This window comes from Corylus avellana, chromosome ca3 (genome assembly GCF_901000735.1).
Source record: "Corylus avellana chromosome ca3, CavTom2PMs-1.0".
Taxonomy (NCBI): Eukaryota; Viridiplantae; Streptophyta; class Magnoliopsida; order Fagales; family Betulaceae; genus Corylus; species Corylus avellana.
The window spans coordinates 39,499,338-39,517,295 of NC_081543.1; the positions used below are offsets into that span (position 1 = coordinate 39,499,338).

Genomic DNA, 17,958 nt, shown 5'->3' on the forward strand with positions numbered 1-17,958 from the left:
TGGTCCATTTAGCAACCAAATGTACTCTCAAGTTAGCACATCTTGAAACTTTTGAAGCAGTCCAATTAGTAAACCGCATAAGATATAAGCAAATATCAGCTATCACTGGGGCACGCAGCCAATTCAAGCAGAGATGATCTTTATTGATGGCAAAGATGTAGAGCAGAGAATCCCCTTCAAGGAGAATAAACGAATTGGCTAACAAGTGTATAACCTCACACAATCTATTATGCTAAAACAATCGATGAGCATTTGCCTCCCATTCACCATACTGTCAAAACCCTGGAATAATAGATCAAAATGAAAAGGCGAGTTGTTCCCTCAAACACCAAGAAGATTTTTCTTACAACCATACTATAAGTTTGGTACTAATAACTGGTTGATAAATTTAACTTCATTACTAAACTGTAATTTACTCTTTTAAGGTTTTGAAAAATACTTTGCTAAAGTAATTTTTCTGACAATCGAACCGGCAATGGGCCACCTGCAAAATAGAAAAAATTGTCACCAATTCCTTAACACTCCGATGTTCAAATCAATACATTGTTTAGCAAAGTAACCGAATAGAAAAGGTTTAAAGAGATAACGTATATGAGTGTCCCTCTTATTTTTTGACAGAGTGACAATTTTGAACTTAAGAGATTCCTAAATATGGCCTATGGTATACTTGTCATATGGTGAGCATAAATTATTTAATCAATTGTACAATAGGTGTTATTCTCCACGTAATGAATTTATGAAGTTATTTTTCACGTTATGGACTGTTTCGAGTAGGTCACGTGATTTATTTCCCCAACATACTTCAATATTATCCTCAGCTTGCTTGACCATCAATGGCCTATAAAATTAACTGGCATGGGCATTTTGTAAAGATAGGTGTGTGACGACATTAGCCACATCGGCTATTTATAATGGCTAGATTCATACAATTTACAATTCGTGGACCAAATTGAAATATATTTTTCTTTCAGCAATTCAGGTCTATACCTTTCTTGTTTCTTGTTTCTTTTTTGCTTTTCTTAAGTTTGTGATAACATGCATCTTGTTTAATCAATGAGTACTGCATATACTTCATTTTTATTTTACAATGTTCATGTGATAGCATCAGTTAATTCTTGATTTTTTTTTTTTTTTTCTTTAGGAAGGATTGATCCACTAACTGATTGGAACTACCTTGTAAACATGGAAATGAGCAGATTGTACAAAGGTTCTAGTCAGCAAAAAGGAAGTGTTGCGAAATACATTAACCAACGCATATATATATTTTTCTACATTGGTTATTATGGTAAGATAGCCTATATTGATGGATTTTCATTTTTTTTTTACAGAGAAGGCTAAATATTTGATACCTCAACCCAAAATCCTGTTAAGAGTTGTATGCCGAATAGGGATATCTCAATCTGCCATGGTTTGTAAATTGTAAGCCTCACAAGCTCCGAGCAACCTTTTCATACAAATCACGGGGCCAATTCCTTTTCAAATTATTAGCAAGAAAGCTTGCAATCTGCAAAGACAAAAAAATATTCACCCATCATTAAACAAGAACAGCACATACCAAAAACCAGATGATACTCGGGTATGGAATCCAAAAACCATTACTACATTCTCCTAGTAGGCCCTCTCTCAGTAAAATGAAGTTGGCAATTTCAAAGATTATCATATACAACCTTTTTTAGTTAAGTAATCTCGATTAAAAAGCACAAAGAAGGAACGCAATAAGCAAGAGAAAATACCCTATAAGAAAGAAAATGAAAACTAATTCCTAAAGTCCATAAGCTTTTATTTTCTCATGTCTGTTGAATTCTTGTGCTCCACAAACTCTAACAAATTGGGTAAACAAACCCTCCAGATACAAATATACAACGTAAAGGACAACATTTCAAATTTCACTACTGCTGTGCTTCCCAAAAGGCTCTGTCCAACCAGCCAATCTGCCTTCCACCGTTCTAGGCATGACCTTTTTTAACCCCAAAGAAGCTAAATTCAAGAGAACGAAAATAACTCTTTTTGAACTTGAATGGAGCAAGCTCATACCAACGAATCCAATCAGTAAACTTTACAAGTTGACTACACTAGCTAACCACCTTTAACTCCGCTTGAAAGAATAATGAAGTTCCATGATACATCAGTACATAAACACAAACTTACTTTTATGAGCATCCTTGAATTCCATTTTGACAATATAAAACAAAACAAGTTCCCTTCAAAGTACAAGTTTTAAGCTATCAAGTGGCTATAAGCAAAATAATAGTAGCAGAGAGAAAGAACAAAGGAAAAATAGTAGAAGAATTGTATTCATTTATTTCAACATACCTTAGCCCTCAAGGCACGAAGTGATCCATCAGAATCTGTCACATTGTCCAGGCAAGTGAGAGCAACCTTCAAAAGGTCTGGAACACAAGCTTGTACATGAGAAGATAAATTCTGGAACACATCAACAGTAATATCTGGCGCTCGAGGATTTAATGGGAGAAATGGAAGTTTGGCAACCTCCCTTAAAGCGTCTAGATGATGGCCCATTCTTGCCAACTTGTGGATTGACAATATTGCCTCAAGTTGTCTTAATATGGTTTGTTGCTCCAAAACATGCTCTCTCTCTTGAGGACTGCACCGCAAATTCAAGAGATCTTTGATTGGGGGAAACATTAAATAAAATAAGGATTACATAAAATGTAAACAATGACATGTAATTAACATAAATCATAGATAAGGGCAGTTAACAGTTCAAGATTATTAAAGATTCACGATCATATTTCTTAAATTTACTAATCAAAATTTTGACTTTTTGATCAAGTGTGAAGGTCCCAGTAATTCAAAAATACTAGATTAAAGCCAAGAAAATAAAATATCAAACTAATTGTTGCAGAAACCCATAAAAAACAAAAAAACAAAACAAAACAAAACAAAACAAACAAACAAAAACATAGCAGTCCGAAGGAGGCAGCAGCAACATAATTCACCAATAGCTTCAGGCATAAATTTTAAAACAAAATTTAATAAAAATTAAAACAAAAACTTCATTGACAATTTTTGAAAAAAAATCCCAGATATTTCAAAGATGATTCCGCATTTATTTTTAAAATTCACTGTAATGGTGAATAAATTACTAATTATAAAAGTATAATAGACAAAACTCAGTTTTGGCCTTTTTACTCGACTCAATTGAGCGTTAATCCTAATTAAGCTGGGGTCAACTTGAGTTCTGTCACTAATGTGCTTAACAAATTGAACCTGGGTGTAGTTAATGACTCTATACTATAACAATTCAAAATTGCTTCATAATTTTAAAAGTATTGAACTTCAAATCCACTCCAGAATATGAGCTCTTATTTTTTTTAAAGGCTCTAACGTCTCAGAAGGTTTGTCTTAGTTGAAAACTTTTGGCTTCAATCTACCATTGAACTTGGGTGACAAAAATACAAGAATATTGGCCAGGACTAGCTACAAACACCAAGAAGAACATGTTGAAATGCTGAGTATTGGAATAACCTGACTTCAGGATAATATCTGTATGTCTCCAATATCTCATTGCCAGAATGAATGAGGCCAGCGGTCCGGCTCTCGCCATCTAATCTACCATGTGAGAGGGCGCATATTGCTTCAGAGAGGCACTTATTGATGGTATCCAGTGCCATTGAAAATGCCCCAACTCTCTTCTGAATTTCTATAGACTGAATTTTCAACAAAATGTAAGGGTCAAATCAAGATCAAAACATTAAGTTAAATAACACAGTGAAAGAGGAAATGAAATTAGTTGAAGCAAACCTGTTAAAAGCAAGAAACATTAACAGTTGAAGATGGCAGAAGATTGAATAAAACCATGAATAAGTTTAAATTGAGGGGCAAACAGAAGAAAGTAAAGATGGCAAACAGAAGAAAGTAAAGACGTTCGAGACAAAGATGTGTGTAAAAGATGTATATATAAGAATACCATTTAAAATTTTTAACCAATATGAAAATGTCAACAAATAACATCATGGAGTCATTCCAAGTTCATTTTAACATGGAAACGTTGTTCACCAAGGAGCGAAGAGAGTCTGAAGAATAGTTAAACCATGAAGTCATTCCCACTCCCAAAAGGTACTAGCACCTTTTAGCAGATAAAACAAAATATGGCCCACCACCAAGATTAAAGAGTAGAATATGGAACAAACATAAAGATCCTATAAGGCTATCTGAAAATCACTAATACCAGTAAGGTAAATGAAGATAGAAACACTATTTTACTTACAAAAAAAAAAAAAAAGCCACAATTTCTTCATATAAAACTCCAGAAATAAAGAAATTGAATAAGGCAAGAAATTAAGATTACTTTGTCATAAAGCCCAGCTTCTTGACACTGGCGAGCAGCTTCCAGCAGAAATTGATGTCTTGCTTTCGCATCAGTCAAAAACCTTCCTAATTGACCTTCTTCTCCAGTACCTCTTGAACCAAGTAAAAGATAGATCCCACCGTCCCGTAACAACAGCTCAGTAAGGAGTCGCTTCAACTTCAAGCTTCTCTGCCTTTGCTGATCTGAATTACCACTTCCTGTCCATGAAAATTGTCCACCACCTACTGAAGCAGCAGCTTGTGCATAATATTCTAATGCCATTGATAGATCACCGTGACGTAAGTACACAGATCCATACTGCCTAATTATGCTAGATGCCTCGGCATAAGCATCCATCACTTCCAGTTTTTGCCCAGCACCAGAACCTTCAGAAAGGATGGCATGGTCTGCTAACACAATTGACATGTGGGCAGCGTCAATGTTATATCCTTCATCTCCTGTTTCCTTAGACAAGTAGAAGACAGCTGGAAGCAACTGGATGCTTAAAAGCAAAACATAAGGGTATACCAGAGGATCCTTTCCATTTTTGGTATAATATGATGGATCAAATTTGTTCAAGTAGACCTGCAAATCATCCAAACTGTATGGTACCATTCCCTCATTTAGATTCACAGATGAGACTCTACTTGGGTAGTCTCGTACTGAAGACAGTTTGAACCATAAGAAATCCTCTATTGTATTGAACAGATTTGGTAGATCTCTAAGCAGGCGGTCAATTTGCCAGCGAGAACCGGATATGATAGCATACAACAACAACTTTTTCTTGTCATATGCAGCTCCTCCCACCCGATCACCCATTCTTAACATTTTCTCGCACTCTTCTGATGCAGCAGCTGCAGTCTCAGCAGGCACCATCCCCCCAGTATTGATCCACTCTGCAAGCTGTCAAAAAGGAAGAATGACTAAGGTCCAACAAAATATTGGGTAAAATACACTAACACTCATTGCGATTTGATGCGGTTCTATTGACACTCCTTTAAGTTTCCAATTTTTCTACTCACAATCCTAGTGGTATCCCTTTGTCCTAATCAACTAATTCTATCATCTTCCTGTCTTACTCATGAACAAAAATTATTCTCATATGACTAATGGAATATCAAATGGGATATGATTAAAGAGAGGGATGTGGTTGAGTGATGGTTGGGATCACTAGCATCTCATCTGACTAATTACTCTTTTTTTAATAAGAGGACTTCAATAAAAACCAAAGGGCGTACCCAAGTACACAAGGAGTATGATTTTAAGAAAAAGAGAATCAAAGTAGTTGATCAAAACAATTGAACACTATAGGAGGTTTGATTAGAAAAATTGAAACCTCCTATAGAATATTGCATTCAACCACATAGGTATAGGTTCATTTTACCCTAAAATAAAGTCTTATCAATAACCAGTGAACAATCTATACCAAGGGAGCAAATTGGTGTGAAGCACGGGATGACAGAGCCACATTTCTTGCTTCATCATAATATCCAGTCCTTAAGCAAAAATATATCTGTCACACATAAAGAATAGGATTTAGTAAAAAACAAAGTTATTCAAAAGTAGGAAAAAAAAAATAGTCTATAGTAAAAACTAAAATATAAGTTGAACATATCAAATCTATCAGATAAAACAAAAGGTTCACAAAAAACAAAAGGGAACTGGTAGCTTCTATTCCATGTCTATTTTTGCTTTCATATGGTACTGTTATTGCTTACAATTTCAAAAGTGACAGACTCAAAAAACACTAAAAAGAAGTGAATATCTCCTTCAATTACATCTAAAAGTAACGAGGACCAGTAGTATGTGGACAACAGTTCCCAAACAGCCTATGTTGACAATGAGAAAAGAAAAAAAAAAGTGCAAAAACAATTCAACAATTGAGATGCCTCTGAATCTAATTCAGTTACCCTCCTTTAAAGCAAGATAGCCGAGGACTAAAGGTCGAAGTTTCAAACAACTTCACAAGACGTTAAACGAGGAACTATGGGAGACCACAGACATAAAATCTATTTGAGATGTGTGTGATGTGAACCCAGTGGATCATAAATATCACATGCACAAACTACCAGTATCAGGACACCTTACTTTTAAGTTCTTCAAATAGTAAAGGAACATGCTTAATAGCTTAAACATGACCAAATTTAGCAGTCATGCAACGGATTACTTCAAAATTTGACATCAGCCATGGATTGGAACTTGTGAATTGCATCGAGTGTTTGAAACTAATCAGCTTTATACATAACTTGAAATTTGAAATGCATGCTAGATTATACATAACTTTAATTTAAAACAAGTAGATTGACTAACGAAATGCAAGCTAGATTAAAAATACAGATATAAGTATTCAAGACCTGCTGCCAGGTGGTATCAACAGGAGGTTGTCTACGAGCATCACCTACATCAAAATCCAAAACACCATAATCCCTTAAACGAATCTGCACAAAAATAAATAATATTAAGACAAATAATTAATTTTTGACAGGATGATATAATGTGTCATTATATGCGATTCCTGAAAATTCAAAGGAAGCATGTTAACAAACCCGAAGAAAGGCGCGGACTCTTTGCAAATTTCCAACAGCCCCACCAAGAGCAGCCTATGAGATCAAAACATGTCCACAAAACATGAGTGTTGAAATAACCAATGCAAATACAAGCTTTGAAACAACCATTTCCAAGAGATCTGTACTTTATGTTTTCATACATATCTAATGAGCGAGATGCTTATAGAAGAAATAATGGGAAAAAAAAAAAAAAAAGCATTTTAATCATTACAAAAAGTAAAGTTCATATGAACACGCAACAATAGATTAAGCGTTCAACCACCGAAGGAGAATCAATAATCAAATAATAACTAAGAGATCTATAACAAAACACATAAGCATTCATTAACTAAATTCAGTTTGGAAATGTTAACATCAGCATTGAAATAATATGATACTAGACAAAGTTATAACCTGTGCAGGATGACTTTGTATTGTATCCATGATATATTTCTCATGCCCCCATTCCAGATGGCGCCTGGCACCAATGATTAGTGACATCTTCTTGGAAACATTATGTTGCACAGTTGAATCCTCACCCATCAGAATCTGTCGAAATGAAAATACGAATAACTACTTGTATTAAAAAGAGAACATTATATATAAGATAACAAGCTCTCAGACTAGAATAGATCAGAAAAGCTAAGTGCAATGTTAGAGGTTACACCTGAATGAGGTGCCATATCTTCTGCATGTTAACAGATTTTCCACTAGATCCCTCAATGCCTAAACTTTCATGAGCACCCTTGAAAGCTGTAGCAGGCTAGTAAAAAGAATAAACAGCAAATATGTCATACATATAGAAAACATAAAATACACAACAAAAGCCAACTTTGAACTAAAAGAACCTGTCGCCTAAAGTAAAAGCCTAACAAACGCATAACAAAAACCAACTTCAAGTTAAAAAAAACTAAGATCGAAAGTACAATGAAAGAAAAAGGCAATATAACTTGACAGTATGACGTATCAAAAGTTCAAATATGCTGCAAACTGGTTCTTTTAACCAAAAGGCAATAAGTGGTTAAGATGACAACATCTCATGTTGAATTGCAACTTTCCAATTCGTACCAATACTTAGCTGATTATTAAACCCAAAAAAAAAAAAAAAAACAATCAGGCCACCCAAGCTTAGATGCCTTTCAACATGATGTAGCAATAAGTTAAAAAGGCAATAATCATCCTTACCTTAAATGGTAAGCCACGCTCCCTTGCATTATTCAGATTCTTCACAACTTCAGCATAGATTGATGCCTTTTTATCGAGGATAGGCTTGTTAGCTAGAGGTACGAGATCCTTCGTAGATGGACCAGGTGAAACTTGAGAGCTAGATGCAATGGACACTGTTTGACCAGGATGAGAACCCCCGGAGCAGGTTTCAATCATATTAGTCCTGGGTAATGTTGAAATTTGGCTTAAACTCTGAAGAAAATCGCGTTTTTCCTTTTGCCAATCCTCCTGTTATAAATAAAATTATACACAGCATTCAGAGTGCAAAGAAAAATTTCTCATAAAATATGTAAGATTTATTATGGATGGTCCAAAATGGACACTCCATATTGAGAATTTTGAAGCTAAAACACAGCTCCAAGAAATACCTACAAATATATGTGTTTGTGTTTGTGTGTGTGCACAGGCATGTGTGTGAAAGTGTCATGTCCAAATATAAAGAAACAAACCCAAAAATTTGTATAGGGTAAAACTAAGTCATAACCTGCAAAACTTTCATCATGTAATCATTAAAGCTTCTTAGATTATCCTTCTGAGCTTCCTGAATGGCTGAGACCATTGCCATCTCATGAACCTGAGAAGAAATATCACATACACCATTATCAAGATACCAATATCAAGCACTCTCAAAAATGCAAGTGGAAAGTGGCTGAATACTCTGTGAGGTACTAAAAAAGAAAGCAGATTCATGAAACCAAATTAGAATAATCGTGGTCAGGATAAAGGGGCTGTACCGCAACAGCACAATCAAACTGCATGTTCACGTTGGGAGGGGAAAGAAGCCAGTTTTAAGTATTCATTTACTAGTTGAAGATTGAAAAAAAGAAAATTTTAAAAACTTTTAAAAAAAAATTAAAAAAATAAAAAAATCTGATAGAGAATTAAGTATTTGACAAACATCCCAATAAATCAATTATTTATCTGCAGATTCATGAAACCAAATTAGAATAATCGTGGTGATCAGGATAAAGGAGCTGTACTGCAACAGCACAATCAAACTGCATGTTCATGTTGGGAGGGGAAAGAGGCCAGTTTTAACTTTTCATTTACAAGTTGAAGATTGAAAAAAAAGAAAAATTATAAGAAATAAAAAAAATAAATAAAAAAATAAAAAATCTGATAGAGAATCAATTATTTCTCCCTCCAAAACACCCCCAGAACAAGCTGGTAGCTGTGTTCCTTGCTCTTATTGGAAAACTGGTAGATTTTCAAGAATCTCTTCTAGCCTAGAACCAGAACTAATTTAAACTTAAACTTTGAATTGGTCTTCGGCCACTTCCAAGTAAAAAATATGTAGATTATCTATCAGTATATTTGAAACCAATATATAAAATATGAGTATCATCATGTACTTAACAGAGAAAGTCGAGCAAGATTGCTCATAAGCATTGACTCTTTAAAATTTGCTGTACTAGTGAGTAAGTAATGACAGACATGTAATCATATTTGTGGAGGAAATAGCTATCCAAACAGTCATTTATCCATACCGCCAGTAATTCTGTTCTTTTAGCACCAAAGTTGGAATGCAAAAGAATGTAGAACAATCACCAAACGCATGAATAGTCAGAGACAAAGCCAGGAAAATCTCTAAAGGTATGTTTTTTCAAAAATTTTGGAGGTAAAACACAAAAAAACCCCATAAGTTTTTCTTTTCTCCAATTGCCCCCCACCCCCAAAAAAAATCCCTCGTGATATTAAAATATTTAAGTCAGATTCTTTTATTTATTTATTATTGACTAAAAATTATTTAAGTCAGATTAAGAAAACTACCTGCTGCAAATACTCTTCGACACTTGTTGCCTCAGGGAAAACATCCTCAAATGTTGTCTTCAGATAAAAATATAAGAAAAAAAACACAATAAAGAGCAGATAATAAGCAAAAAGATCATAATATTCATAAAAGAACAATCATATAAAAGATTGCAAAAAAAAAAGCATTTAGACAAGGCAAAGTAGAACCAAGAAAGCAAAAGCAGAAGTAACTTTGAGCGTGACAACTACTATGATAGAGATTAAATCAAAAGAATGATCAAACAAAGCGCAAATAGGACCATTTCTTTTTTGATACGTAATATCATACATGCAGCATACATAGAATCCCTCCCAAGAATTACAAGATAAAATATAAATAATCAACAAAGTCTACAAAGGAAGGGATAGGAACACTGCCACAACCAATAGGCACTCATACAATACCCATTGAAATCAACATTTTAGCTCAATAATAGACAACACCATTAAACATATGGTTGTTCTTCCCTCTCCATATGTCCAAATAAGGCAAAGGAGGGCCACCTTTTCCAGATAAAACCTTTTGTTTAGAAGTCACCTTCGAAGGTAGAACTACTATGCTTTTCAAAAAGACCTTTCCACCCGAAGCACATCTTAACTACTTTCTAAGGCATTACCTATTGAATCCTTTGATCTCAAAAACAAAGGAACATAAATCCCTAGCAATTGAGCAATGAATTATCAGGTGATCAATTGATCTTGCCAACACACCTATGCATGCAACACCAAGCCGCCAGGATTAAGTTTCTTTTAATCAGGTTATCCACAGTACATTTTTCCCAAGGCAGCTGTCCAAACAAAAAAAATCAACTTTTCTAGGGACTTTTTTTCCCTTAAATACTTCTCCAAGAAAATTGCATATTGTTTTAACCTCATAATAAGACTATGGATTTCTAGAGTTGAGTTGAATTTTAGAGACATGGCTTCCAAAGAATATAGAGCTAAGTTTACTAATTTGTGAAAGAGGGCATGAGAAAAAGCAGGGAATTGCATTGTGTTCAATACCTACCTATGATCAAGGTGAAAAAACTACTGAAAATTTTACATCTAAAGCCAATCAAGACATGTCCATATATAATTACCATATGCAGCCAATAAGGCTAGGTTATATACATTAAACAAGTAGAATGCAAATAATATTTTACCTTCAATTCAAAAGACTTCAGATCCCGTGCAAGCTGCTCTGCATTTATTCCCTCACGTGCAAGAAGCCTGTAAATGCAACAATAGAGATAGTAGAAGATATCATTGTAAATCTTTTCTTGGCAACAAAATTGTAAATTCAAGTAATAATATGTGTGAGAATCACATGTGAGAATCTACAACAAGAATCATAGAGGAACCTTGTGGCAGCAATAGATTGAGAAGGAGCCTCAACTCGCAGGGTTTTTGTTTTGAGCTTCTTAGATAATGCTTCTAACTGATCTAAGTTTCTCTGAAATAGATACAAACCATTAACTTGAAAAGAAAAAAAAAGATGCATTCATCCACACACCAAATGCCCAGTTTCTTTCCATCTACTACTTATTTTTCTAGGAATACCAACCGATATTTTTTTATGACAAGAATTCCCAATTTCTTTTAGAAATACCTAACACTCTTACTTTTTCTTTAGTAGCAATAAGCTCCGTATGCAGAAAAGGGACCCTTAAGCTTTGTTTAGATAAATTAAAATTTTTTGCTCTAGTTGACTGCTAAACAAGTATTTGCCCTGCTTTGCACGAAAATATTTCCTTCCTGTGTCTATAAGCTCCCTATGAAGTCTAAAAATTGTATTCTTAAATCTCGAGGTTATTATAAACTTTGTGTAGGTTAGTTTTTAATTTAATATCTGTACTTTCCCGTCATTTCTCTCAAACAACGAAACTCCAACACTATTTTTCTCCTTCCGTCTACTTTCCTCCATTTTCTAGGAAAGCAAACGGCGGTCTAGAACAAAGCATTTCATGAATTCGCAGCTAACAATAAATTTCTCGTTCCTTCATTTTTCTCAGCAAGCAAAACCTAAGACAAAATCCAACACGTGAAGAAATCACATTTTCTTCTTTAAATTTTCCTACATTCTCTCGGGAACCAAAACAGAAAAAACTGTAAAAGAGAGTAGGATGGAACCTGAAGAGGCGGGAACTGAGCGGAAGGACCGGATTGTTCGAGAAGCTTCGAGGAAGAATGGAGCAGATCGGTCCAGCCACTGAAGCCTTGCTCGGTCGCCATTGCTGCTGCTACTACTACTACTTTTAGCTACTCTACAATTTAAAATTAAAGGTGCTCCTACAATATTGCCGCCGGACATAAACTATATGGCGATGTATTATATTCACGTGTTTATAAATTTAGCGGTTTGTTTTGAGTCAGGAATAACCCGGCTTAGGTGAGTGGGCCGGGTCAATCACATGAGAAAAACGGGCCGATACAGAAGTTCGAGCCGAAAGAATATCTAGGCCCATGCCATGTGTGACTGTGAGTCTGTGAGAGAGCCGAGAAAGATAAATCATAAATGTAACCGTTGAAATTATCAACAAATATAAAATAAAAATTCGACCGTTGCCAATGCACAGTAAAATGGACCGTTGAGAATCCCAGGCGTTTCTGCAACAATATTTAAGTAGGAGTCTGTTTCTCACTTCCTCTTATCTTCTTCTTCTCTCATCTTTCTAAAGCAAACCAATACGAAAGCAAACTCTCTGCCATTTATTTATACATTTGTCTATTTATCTGAAATTTTCTCTTTTATAATTAGCCAACGCCTGCCATTTTTGTTTTCTGTTTTCATTTGTGCATAATAAGTTTGATTTATCTATCTAACTATCTGCAATGGCCGAAATGAAAGATGCCCACATTGTAGAAATCCCAGTAGATGAAGAGCAACAGCACAAACTCTTGTCTGCCATGAACACAATCTCGGCGGCAATCCAACACCACCCACTAATGGAAATCTCTGAGAGCCCCGGCCATCTCTTGCTCCTTAAACTCTGGCAAAGAGAAGAGGACATTTTCGGCCGGCGCATCGCCCTTAAAGAGACTAGATTGGACTCTATCAAAAGAGAACTTTTCCAACTGTGCTGTTTCTTTTTCATCTTTCATGGGTTTTTCTTGACCATCCTGTTTAACTCTTCGGTTAACTCCCAAGAGGAGGATACTTCCCACACTTGCATGAAATGGTGGATACCTGGTCTTTTATCTGTCTCGACCTCGCTTGTGTTTGTGTTCTTGGTGCAGGTGAAGCTTTGGAGGTTTTGGAAGGTGTGGAAGCAGTTGCAGAGGGAGAGGACCGATAGCCGGGCGGTCACGAGGTGTATTCAGGAGTTGAGGATGAAGGGGGCTAGCTTTGATTTGTCTAAGGAGCCTCATAGTGGAAAGAGGATGAAGAGCTCGAGCGTCGAGATCAAATGGAAGCCGCTTACTTGGTTTTCTCGGTATCTGATAACCATCGCTCTTGTTTGCTTTGCAGGTTTGGTATTTCCGGCTACCAAGTTTATCCTTTGCGGCTTCTGATCGTTGGAATTTTTCGTTTACTGGCGTTGTCTGTTAGATCGTTCAAGGTAATAAAAAACATTATAACATACATCGTTATAAATGTCGTCTCCTTTTTCATAGAAATGAAATCCCAAAATGTGGTTTCTGCAGGCTGTGATGTTGGAGAATGGGAACAAAATGGAGCTGTGAGATCAATCTTCCAGTGTCGAAGTAATAAGAACTTGTCATTGCCATTATAATTTATATCCATTATATGCTTCCTTTACTAGATTTGTCCTACTTTTATGCAGTATTTATGAAGAATTTCGGCAATATTTATGAAGATGATAATGGTAGAGATCTGAGTCCATTGCTTCGGTTCAATCTCTCCTAGGGGATGAAGCCTCTTCGGTCCGATAATTATTAGTATTCATAAAACAAGCAAATTTATGCACCGTTGGAAGTTCTGATTACACATCCGGCCTGAAAGCTGAAGAAATTGATCAGATTCTTCCCATCTCTAAATTCTGCTGCAGATTCCAATGAGAGCTGCTGCCTGAGTGAGCGGAATTGTGATAGCTAAATCACACATTTAAGATTACTCTGCAATTCAGTGTGCCCTGATCCCGAATACTTCAGCCAGAAAAATTATACTCCAGATTTGGTGCCAGAATTCTTTTACTTGGCGCAGCTATCTTGGCCTCAAACCAGAGACCTAGTCCGTGAAGCAAATCAGTCCAACCAATTAGGATAGAATCAATAGATTCCTTTTTCAGGAGCGACTCTTCCTTCCCAAACGCAGCATTACAACTCTCCGGTGTATTAGCTAGAAAGCTTTTACAGTCCATCGTTAATGGAGGTCTTGTATAACAATTTAATTAGGATGTTCCTAGTAAGCAACACTGCCTGTGTGCTCACTTCTTGCTTTACAATAAATTTAGTTATTCTAAATTCCATGCTCTCTTGTGTGTTCGATTCATCTATACTGCCAAAAATAAAAATAAAAATACTCGTTGAATTTTATATATATATATATATATATATATATATAAACAAAGACTTGGAAACGTGAAGACACATCTGGATGATGAGAAAACTCAGTTGTGATCTCAATTCATCAACTATGGAAGTGTTCACAAGAGGTGTACTGATTACAACGGGTTTACAACTTTCATCTCCCGCCCTCTAAATTAAACAAACACCGTTACGAGTCAAAAGGGGAGAAATCTAACTGGTGTGTTCTTCATATAAAATTGAAAAAAAAAAAAAAAAAAAACCATGCTGGCCCAATGCTGATGAAATTATTGCCACTTTTTTACTATCAAGATGTTACAAATTTCATCTCTCTCACTCTAAAATTAAACAAACACCAGTCAAAAAAGGGGAGAAATCCAACTGGTGTTCTACACATAAAGTTGATTAAAAATCCTGGTCCAATGCTCCCTGCATTGCTGTCAGGCGCTTTCAAAGCCAAATATTCTAAAAACACCTGCGACAAGAAATAAAATGAGGATACTTTGTCAGTATTTAGCTGAAACAAGTGTGCATCGCAGATTGGGTTTCTTTAAGATCACTGGCATTAACAAAATTCTCTTTAACACAGCATACAACTGGCAATACCTTCATCAGTCTGATATTTGTTCTTGTCATCCCCAGCATACGCAAGTAAATTGTATTTTGGATTCCATTCCACACTGTTCATGGCAGCCCGACATGGTATCTGATGTACTGTCCGTCCAGTTTGAACATTTGCCTGTATCATACAGTATCAATATTATCAATTTATCATTCTCTTATCCAACTTTATGCGAAAGTTTGGATATACAGAATCCTTTGTATGTCCCACATAATAAATTTTTATTTTTAAGGACTTGGACATGAATTGGAAAATCACTAAACCAAGCTATATCTTCAGCTAAAAAGTCAAACGTTCGAGAAGGACCACAAAAGTAAGAATGAATATAATCCAAGGTTTCCTCAGTCCTATGGGCATATGGGCAACAGTACTGAACTTGACTCTGTTTTTGCAAAACATAGCAAACCATATACTACGCATCATCTGGATAGAGGGACAGGCGTTAGCCATAATAACCTAACTACATTCCTTGAGAAAGAAAAGTCAGTTTAGTCACATGGATACTTACTATATCAATGAACAAGTCTTCACTGGCAGAAGCAATATACTCTCCAGTGTGATTGAAGCTTATTGTCCGGACAGGCCATCTGAGAAAAGCATGACAAGGTCAGTTCCATGCCTGGGGACGCAAATTTTAGTCCAATACTTGAATGAAAAAAACCTCAACAATGATAGTACTTGGTTAACAACTGCAAAGCTCACTAAGCACTAATAAACTAAATGATACCCCAATGGAAAACTCACTCAAGTTTTGTAAATGTTCGCACGCAGAGCATCTCTGATATACCCCAAAGGCTGACTAAGGAATCAGCACTTCCAACTGCAAAATATCTGGTCATAGTCAGAAGAACAATAGGGGGTCAGAATAAGAAAATTATTTATATTCTTGATGTTCTATCTGAAACTAATTTTAAAAGAATGTGGTTCTTTTAAAAGGAAAAGTATAAGCAAGCGGAAATGTTTTAACAAGTGGACCATGACAATATCCTCATAAGTATATAAGTAGTAAGCAGCTGTTTTCACAAGTGAAAAAGCCCAAAATAAAATAAGAGAGCTTTAAAGCACACCTTCCCATTGGATCAATTGCAATACAATAGCAACCAGCTGTATGAGCCATAAGGGTGTCAAGTGGTCGCAGAGATGGGTACGCTAGCACTTCAACGGTACCTGAACAGAAGAATACATAATCAAATGTCGATTCCAGCAAATAGAAATGGCACATAGTTCATTTTCTAATCAGTAAATTTATACATAAAGAAAAGTAAACTCCCTCTTAGAATTAATTTTTACCATTTCCAGTTGTCAAAAAGAACATCTCTCCTGTCATGTTCCATGCGATCTCATTTACCTGGAAAAAATAAGTGGACTATTTAAGAAGCATATGAAATAAACAATCATTAATAGAATTCAATGGCATCTCTCTGATTGTTGCATATGTATATATACAGTTGGGGTAACAACTCTCCAGATAAGGTCACATATTCCGACTATAGTTTGTAAAGATAAGTTATGCAACAATATAATTTTTAGAGCTTCCACAAGGTGAAGTCATGTAAACACGTTTGATTTTGTGCCTGAGAAACAATGATTACTAAGTAATGAGTGATATAAATCAAGTTGAAGCATTATGTGGAGCACAAGGCCAAAAAGAGATAGACCTTAAATAGAGCTGGATGGTAATGTTTATACCATTACATAGTCAGCGTGAAAATAAAAAGATGTGCAGATTCATAACTTTAGTGAGGCAAGGCACCAGACCGAATTAACAAACAATAAACAAATGAAGATACATACACATCATAAAAAAATTGATGAAGAAAAACAGAAAAGAAATTAACATCAAGTTCGGAACTAAAAAAGATTACCTCATAGCTGAATTTGCGCTTATGAATTGGCTTAAATTTCCGAACATCCAGTATTGTTAGTTCATCATCCTACAATGAGTTAGAGGTTAGATTAAGAAAGAGCAGCGATTACCATATCTATCCAATATCTGCTTTATGACCAATGGTTAGTACTAGTACTCAGAATTTGATGAGTAAAAACATTTAGAACAATCACAAAGCTGCTGATGTTTTGGAACATGACATGGGACTACCGTGGAATATTACACACCCTATTGCCAACAGCTACGTGTGTCCCATCGGGTTTGTAGGTGATGTTGATGTTCTCCCCACTAAGTTCTGCCTGCTGTGAGCATTTCCCACCTGTAAAACTCAGCATAGGCACAAAAACAAGCGTCTGTTCTAATCACCCAAATCGTTATTATAAAACTTTATAAGGTGGGATCAGAAAACATTACAAAATCGTTCGAATAACCCAGATATCAATTATCATGCATGATATTCAGTTAAAAGTGTCAACTTTAGATAACCCAGATGATTTGACAGCAAACCCTCTCATTGTAATAAATAGAATAGAGGGATTTTTGCTTACTTCGAGCATCCCACAAACGGACAGTCTTGTCGCCTGACGCAGTTGCAATAAGATCAGCATGTTTGGGGTCCCAACACAGCTGATCCACACTATCTGTGTGACCCTTCAGTTCAATATCTTTAGCCTTTCCCTGTAACAAGCACCATATGGGTTATCGTCCTCGTTAATCATTATCATTGTCGATAAGTTCGATTAACAACAACAAGAACCAAATATGGTATAGAAGCTTACATGCCCATGTGACTCAATGTGCCAGACACGAGCGGTTTGATCCACAGAACCCGAAGCTAGCTTCGTGCCTGCACAATTCCACGCCACCGAATGTACCTTTCAATTGGACCCAACAAAAATAAATTTAAAAAAACCGTCCATTACTCTAGGGTTGCGCATGGAAACTAATACATAGAGAGAGAGAGAGAAAGAGAGAGAGAGAGAGAGAGAGAGAACCTTCTTCTTGTGACCTTGATACTCTCGGTTGTGGAGATTCTTGAAAGGAACTGATGGCTCCATCTGTTCTAATTTCACACTCGAAGCAGACTCGAAGCAAGGCCTCT

The 17,958-nt window shown here is 35.8% G+C and overlaps 3 protein-coding genes across 6 annotated transcripts; 1 reads left to right on the forward strand and 2 right to left on the reverse strand.

Annotated features, from left to right (window-relative positions):
• Nucleotides 1–220: 220 nt before the first annotated feature.
• On the reverse strand, nucleotides 221–12,130 carry LOC132173365 (nuclear pore complex protein NUP93A-like). Of its 3 annotated transcripts, none has more exons than XR_009439315.1 (16): nucleotides 11,989–12,130; nucleotides 11,220–11,311; nucleotides 11,022–11,088; nucleotides 9,856–9,912; nucleotides 8,570–8,659; nucleotides 8,044–8,313; nucleotides 7,526–7,621; nucleotides 7,273–7,407; nucleotides 6,859–6,912; nucleotides 6,715–6,750; nucleotides 5,739–5,825; nucleotides 4,313–5,215; nucleotides 3,490–3,671; nucleotides 2,314–2,605; nucleotides 1,350–1,504; nucleotides 221–484 (listed from the first exon to the last, which is right to left on the reverse strand). XR_009439315.1 is itself a non-coding variant. In XM_059584841.1 (15 exons), exons 1-15 carry the CDS (start codon nucleotides 12,088–12,090, stop codon nucleotides 1,427–1,429), a joined length of 2,589 nt encoding a protein of 862 aa, XP_059440824.1. In that variant the 5' UTR covers nucleotides 12,091–12,130; the 3' UTR covers nucleotides 1,182–1,426. The 3 variants fall into 3 exon arrangements, 1 of the variants encoding a protein (XP_059440824.1); XR_009439314.1 differs by having other exon boundaries at nucleotides 6,667–6,750; XM_059584841.1 differs by lacking the exon at nucleotides 221–484 and having other exon boundaries at nucleotides 1,182–1,504; nucleotides 6,667–6,750.
• A 384-nt stretch (nucleotides 12,131–12,514) lies between these two features.
• On the forward strand, nucleotides 12,515–14,291 carry LOC132175684 (uncharacterized). 2 transcript variants are annotated; one of them, XR_009439454.1, is made up of 3 exons: nucleotides 12,515–13,418; nucleotides 13,504–13,563; nucleotides 13,644–14,291. XR_009439454.1 is itself a non-coding variant. In XM_059587706.1 (2 exons), exon 1 carries the CDS (start codon nucleotides 12,691–12,693, stop codon nucleotides 13,369–13,371), a length of 681 nt encoding a protein of 226 aa, XP_059443689.1. In that variant the 5' UTR covers nucleotides 12,515–12,690; the 3' UTR covers nucleotides 13,372–13,418; nucleotides 13,504–14,291. The 2 variants fall into 2 exon arrangements, 1 of the variants encoding a protein (XP_059443689.1); XM_059587706.1 differs by having other exon boundaries at nucleotides 13,504–14,291.
• Nucleotides 14,292–14,417: 126 nt separating this feature from the next.
• Nucleotides 14,418–17,958, reverse strand: LOC132175035 (THO complex subunit 3). The gene is made up of 11 exons (XM_059586835.1): nucleotides 17,852–17,958; nucleotides 17,636–17,731; nucleotides 17,405–17,534; nucleotides 17,084–17,175; nucleotides 16,834–16,902; nucleotides 16,259–16,316; nucleotides 16,036–16,135; nucleotides 15,713–15,799; nucleotides 15,477–15,555; nucleotides 14,953–15,085; nucleotides 14,418–14,821 (listed from the first exon to the last, which is right to left on the reverse strand). Exons 1-11 carry the CDS (start codon nucleotides 17,912–17,914, stop codon nucleotides 14,787–14,789), a joined length of 942 nt encoding a protein of 313 aa, XP_059442818.1. The 5' UTR covers nucleotides 17,915–17,958; the 3' UTR covers nucleotides 14,418–14,786.

Excerpts from the sequence above, each read along its gene's own strand:
- LOC132175684 (XM_059587706.1), top strand. The coding sequence starts at position 12,691 with ATGGCCGAAATGAAAGATGCCCACATTGTAGAAATCCCAGTAGATGAA.
- LOC132175035 (XM_059586835.1), bottom strand. The coding sequence starts at position 17,914 with ATGGAGCCATCAGTTCCTTTCAAGAATCTCCACAACCGAGAGTATCAA. Across the intron at positions 16,903-17,083 it reads ACGTAGCTGTTGGCAATAGG|GATGATGAACTAACAATACT; the intron begins GTGTGTAATATT and ends AACTCATTGTAG. Across the intron at positions 14,822-14,952 it reads CAAATATCAGACTGATGAAG|GTGTTTTTAGAATATTTGGC; the intron begins GTATTGCCAGTT and ends TTCTTGTCGCAG.
- LOC132173365 (XM_059584841.1), bottom strand. The coding sequence starts at position 12,090 with ATGGCGACCGAGCAAGGCTTCAGTGGCTGGACCGATCTGCTCCATTCT. Across the intron at positions 7,622-8,043 it reads AGCGTGGCTTACCATTTAAG|CCTGCTACAGCTTTCAAGGG; the intron begins GTAAGGATGATT and ends TCTTTTTACTAG. Across the intron at positions 3,672-4,312 it reads AAGCTGGGCTTTATGACAAA|TCTATAGAAATTCAGAAGAG; the intron begins GTAATCTTAATT and ends TTGAAAATTCAG.